The 5,895-nt window shown below is 48.7% G+C and overlaps 1 protein-coding gene across 1 annotated transcript; it reads right to left on the bottom strand.

The window, feature by feature from the left end:
• Positions 1–2,577: 2,577 nt before the first annotated feature.
• LOC122391979 (peptidyl-prolyl cis-trans isomerase-like) lies at positions 2,578–3,723 on the bottom strand. The gene has a single exon (XM_043386364.1). The coding sequence runs from the start codon at positions 3,404–3,406 to the stop codon at positions 2,822–2,824; it is 585 nt and encodes a 194-aa protein (XP_043242299.1). The 5' UTR covers positions 3,407–3,723; the 3' UTR covers positions 2,578–2,821.
• Between the last annotated feature and the right edge of the window lie 2,172 nt (positions 3,724–5,895).

The raw sequence follows: 5,895 nt of genomic DNA, 5'->3' as shown, positions 1-5,895 counted from the left end.
GCCGCCGTCCGCGTCGAACGCCGCCAGGGGCGCCCCGGCCGGCCGACGGATGCGCGGCGGGCGGACCTTCTACCAGCGGCCGTCGACAGGGCGGCGGCGGGCGGACCGCGCCGAGCATCCGCCGCCAGCTCTGCGCAGATGCGCGCCATCCTCCGACGCCGCTGTTCTGTATAAATAGACCATCTCGTCTCCCGCTGGGAGGGGGAGCGGGGAGGGGGCTGCGTGTCGAGGGACTGAGTGCGTGGTGAGATCAGTGGCGGGGGGAGCGGATGGAGGCGCCGGCTGCTGGTGTTCCCAGCACCCTCCCGCCCCGACTCCGGCCACGAAACATCGGGAACATGGTCACTATGTGTGATCAGAGGACCCGAGCCTCTACGACCAGCCACGTGCCCGTTTGGAGTGCAGGCCACTGACCCGATCTGTGTCACACAGACACAGAGCTGCGTGCAGTGCACATTCGCGCACAGTGCACATCCGCACAGGGAACTGAATACTGATCAGCTGATTCGGTCCGAATTCGCTACACATGCTGATTGGTTGAAGCAGCGAGGCGTCGGTACAAGGTTTTCGGAGCTCCCCTTCTCTGCATATAATCAAGAAACGTTTTCTAGGAAATGTTATGGCGACGCACGACCTAGTCGTCTCTCAAGCAACGTCTTTCGTCAAGGCGACGTCTTTCTCAAGCAAATGCAAGAGAAACATAAAAATAACATGATATAGAAAACTAACGGAAAGAACGATAAATTCGTCATTTTATGCTTCACTGGCCTGTAATGGTTAGCAACATACATAGAACCCACATTGTTGCTACCGGCGTTGCAGCAGCCTGTTGACGGCCCGTTTCAATGACTAACGTGGCGGTACAGGTAACTCAACCCCCGAAAGTCGGTGTTGCTGAGTTGACCGCTGCGATCACATTTCTAGCCTGACGGCTGCGGTCACATATTTCCAGCCATGACCATGCCACCGCCCCGGTCTCATTCCATTCGCTGAGCTGCAAAACTGCCTGCTTGATCCTGCAACAGAGATCGGTTTATCAGTGTCGTCGGAAGTTACTGCCCACGCTTGCGTTTTCAGAGACAATCCGCGCAAAACTGTTTTTCAGAGAGGCTCAGTCCGATGTCACCTACAGTGCAAATTAACAAAAGCATAAAATAACCTTTCGCATAGCCCGCACGCTGTTGTTGTGCACGTTGGACTGCATTCCAGTCAGGTTGATGATGAGCAGACGTTTTTGGCCTGTTTTTTTTTGGCACAAATGCTTATGCCTATTACATTGGTGACCTAAATTCGGGTCGGCTTGGCGATCTATCTAGTTGAACTCAGTGGGAGAAAATAAAGTGCTAAGTTTTATTCGGACGAATACAATTCTAAAGCACTCTGAAGTCAGAGACAATGTTTTTAGATGCTTTTTGAAAATTGAATGCTGAATAATTTAAATGCACCCGTGACCTACATTAAAACTTCGAGTGTCCATAGCACTTCTATCTCAGTCAAGGACGGTTAAACTTTTAAAGTCAACGCAGCCCTCTATATCCCTCGCCCGCACATGCCATTTTCCCATCCTAGAACGCACATGGGGGGGGGGGGTGGTTGCCACCCCCCCGCGCCATTTCGTTCCTGTTGGAGATAGAGCTTAGCAGTAAAGACCAAAAAGATTCTTTGGGAAGAGACGAATCCAATGATACCCAGTTTTACCTTCTCAGGTCAGTCATTGACCTTCCAGGTCAGGTCAAACTAAAAAATGTTGCTGTTTTGGGTAACCGTTGGATATCAAGTGCGCTGCTTATCAAATACCGATGACGATGCTGTTTTCTGGTGCCAAGCCAGCTAGAACCTCTTTGTCACACTATCCGACCAGAATTTTGCTGCTGAGGTCATTTCAGGTCAAGTTAGGTCAAGGTCAATTATATGTGTTTGTATGTCTGTGTGTGTCTGTGTGTATACTGATGTGTGCACCGATTGTTTTTGGGTCCATATCACATGAAATCATGATCTGAGAAGCTTTTACCAAAAATGCAGTAAAAAAACTTCACAAAAAGTAAATTCAGCTTGCCTAAAACGCAATTATCTTAGATGACCTAGGTTGACCTTGACCCTGACCTTGACCCCTGTACATCGTCGAACAACATGTTCCATGATAGGTGGGAGGTAAGACTGGCAAAAAAGGCCGAAATCAGGGTGTCAAAAGCTCACAAGGCCCATGGCAAACGCAAGATGTTGAGAATTGGCCATTTGGGTCATGACATGACCTGAAAAACAAGTTCATATCTCCGAAACCAAAAATCACAGAAACTTGAAATTTTCAGTGGACATCAAGAAAGGATAGACGAGCAGCTATACGAAAAATCAGCCTTCTAGCTCTAAAAATGTTGAGTGCAGAGCAGAAAGACTGCCTGGGGGGGGGTGGCAACCACCCCCCCCCCCCATGTGCGGGCGAGGGATATGGGTCTTGACTTGAGACATTTATCCCCTATAGGTAGGTATTATTGCAATGAGCGAGACGGTCATTTACATATATTTGACACCGTAAAAACGGTCATTAGAGATAATAGCTATCTTACTCAAATTCATGTGGACTGTATAAATAAATGTATACCATTTGCAAGCTCAAATCGCAATAAACGGCACACGGCACAAATGGGTACAGCTCTCGAACCCATTTGACACTTGAGGCATGGATAAGTCGGTGAGCCATTCAGTCGCAGGCAGCTTTGCACACTACGCAGTGCACGGCGCACGCTGCACAATGCATTCGACTCCGTTGAGTCAGTCTTTTCAGGGCGGTGTGAGCCACCATCCTGTCGCTTACACCTCCGACCTACAACTGTCCGCAGTCCTGGATGATGATCTGTTTGGACGTCTTGCCCGAGGGCGACGAGCCGTAGCCCTCTATCTGTTTGACGACGTCCATACCCTCCGTGACGGCGCCGAACACCACATGCTTCCCATCCAGCCACTCTGTTTTGGCCACGCAGAGAAAGAACTGGCTACCGTTGGTGTTAGGCCCGGCGTTGGCCATCGACAGGATGCCCGGACCGGTGTGCTTCAGCGTGAAGTTCTCGTCCTCGAAGCGGTCGCCGTAGATGGAGCGGCCGCCGGTGCCGTTGTGGTTGGTGAAGTCGCCGCCCTGGCACATGAACTCGGGGATGACGCGGTGGAACGAGCAGCCCTTGAAGCCGAAGCCGTGCTCGCCGGTGCAGAGGGCGCGGAAGTTTTCGGCCGTGCGCGGCACCACGTCGGCGCGCAGCTCCATGACGATCCGGCCCAGGGGCTCGCCGTCGGCCGTCATGTCGAAGAAGACGCGCGGGTTGGTGCCGCTGCCGCCGCCGGCTGCCGGGGAACTGGTACCGGCGGGACCGTCAGCCGGGCTGGGCCCACAGCACAGACCGCACAGCCCAGCCATCACTGTGTCGGTGTGGGAGGTAGAGCTGCAACTCAGGTGATGCCGTAACACGGAAGATTATAAAGGTTGCGTGCTAGGACTGGAGCAGTCTATATTTTATGTAACCGCCTTAAATGTTTTTATTTATCTCCTTATATGTGATCTAAGGACACACGATGCTACTTTATCCGCTCCATGAATTAAATTAAATACACTGGCGAATGTTCTTTAGATCAGTGCTGAAAGAAAACGGATTAAGTAAACTATCATTGAACATAAGTCCTTTGCACGTATACCTATCCTAACTTCTGCGCGATAAAAATCCATATTCAATTTCTGAAGCTATCAAAGAAGTGGAAATAATGGTTGAAACTGATCCGCTCGAAAAGGTGCTATTATGAGTGATACACTTGCGCTACAAAATATCTTACGGCTGCCGCAGCTTTTTTATGATTCAGTGACGTACCTATCTGAATAGACGCATACCTACATCGTAGGAGAAGGTGGGGTAAGACGGCCCAGCGGGCAAGACGAACCACCAGCCTTCCCGGCTGAACCGCTGCTGTACATACTCTGCTGCTTTGTGCAATGTGCACTCACTATCTTTATTTTCCTTCGTACCAATGGCCACCTTGAGCTCATAGGGCCAGGATGCATAGATTTTGAGTTATTGAGAAAAATGTTGTTTTCCGTCAAACCGACCTAATAGGTATAAGAGGTCTAAAGGCGATTTAATTGGCAGCGCCTTTCGTGCATGATTACCTAGTATTTATATGCGACGAACACGACGAATATCATTATATTTTGCGGGGGCAGCCTACATGACGATTTATATTGTGAGATTTGATTGACCCAGGTATGTACCCTTTCTCAGGTACCTGGGTCCGCCTATTCCAATATTTTCATTGTAGAATGACGTCACATAGTCTTCAGTGTATACACATGAGTCCAGGGTAACTTCTTAAGGGGGAAAAGGGGAATTTCCCCCTTCGAAAATTCCGCTCCCCTTTCAAATTGTGTGTGAACGGCTAGAGAGGGAAGGGGGAATTTCCCCCTTTCAAATTTATTTTTGAGCCCATTTTCAATCAATTCGCTACTCAGATTCTATAATCATCGTTGATCAGACTCTAGTCATCAATCATCGTTGCTGGCGCTTAGATAATTTTCAATTTGAGGTTCCATCCAACCATTTTACGTTAAGTGCGGCGGGAACTCCAGATTTGACCCGATACCGATCGGATGGTCGGTGGAACCGTCTCTTGTCTTGTCTCTTCCGTCTCTTCGCAATCACTGACATATCGCTACAGGCGTCGGTGTAGAAACCGGCGGGGGACGGGGGTCATGACCTCTCCGAACCAAGGGTCTTCCTTCAAACCAGGGTCCTTCAATTGGTCTTGGCCTAGCAAAAATAGTCACGTCACAAAAATACTCTCTATTTAGAAAGGCGCTAGGTACTTGATGTTTGGCCAGGGTAATAGGTTGATATTACTGATTGACATTTGCAAGGGCGCAGTCAAGTTGGGACCTCCCCCGCCCCTTACCGCCAAGGTAGGTAGGTACCTACGTATATTTTTAGCTAATTTATTTTTTTGGTAACCTTACAATATAAAGTGGCCAGAATCCGGGAAGAGAGTGGGATTTGGGGGTAGGTAAGGTTCTGTGTAATGTAGGGGAGACCCGGGAGGTATGGGCCGGTTTTGTGAGAAGGCAATTTTCTTCCAGTGGTCAGTGGCTACATCCGGTTTTTCACTCTGTGCACGTGAAATTGCCTTTCGCCTGCAAAGTATGCCGAATATTAGGCATCTGGGACCAACTATTTTGTCTCGAGATAACTTTAAATAAATCATGCGCTTTTTCGATCCATCAAAATACACCGGGAGGTATGGGCCATGGCCCGGGAGGTATGGGCCGGTGCCAAGTTTCATATCCTTTTCTCGACAATGAGAACAATACTCGTAGCTGGTATTTACCTTGATCTCTCTTAGAGCCCAGGAACCGCATAAGCGGCCAATGCAGCTTAGGGGAAGGAGGGTGAATTGCGCCACCTTAAGGAAAAATGTTAATTGTAAGAAAACTACTTGAGATGTAAGCATGTACTGGTGACCATTTTAAAGAGGAACTCATTGGCTACGATTTAAGGGCCTCCCGATCAATTAAAAATGTTTCGTTTGCTTCTGACAGCTGCTTTTTCAGAAACATGCAAAAGGGCGCATTTACCAACAACTGCTGTAAATTGCGCCAGGGGGATGGCGCAATTAGAATCCAATTGCGCCCTATCCTTTAACATGGCTAAGCAAAGGAGACGGAAAGCATACACTCCGGCATTCTATGTCATTGTGGCTTACTTGAACATGTATTATGTGAATCAAGCTCGATACATAATAAATGTAGATATAAATTGCGATGTTTTTTTTTTTGCGCAGGTAAATAACTTTACTTGTGTCCGGACTCCGGTATGCTTGTGAAGTGGAACGAAAACGTTTGATGTAACCGACTAGATATATGTATAT

The sequence above is a fragment of the Amphibalanus amphitrite genome, unplaced genomic scaffold (assembly GCF_019059575.1).
Source record: "Amphibalanus amphitrite isolate SeventyFive unplaced genomic scaffold, NRLGWU_Aamphi_draft 000464F_arrow, whole genome shotgun sequence".
Lineage (NCBI taxonomy): Eukaryota > Metazoa > Arthropoda > Thecostraca > Balanomorpha > Balanidae > Amphibalanus > Amphibalanus amphitrite.
The sequence above is the reverse complement of the archived record's forward strand: the minus strand, read 5'-3'. Positions and strand labels throughout refer to the sequence as shown.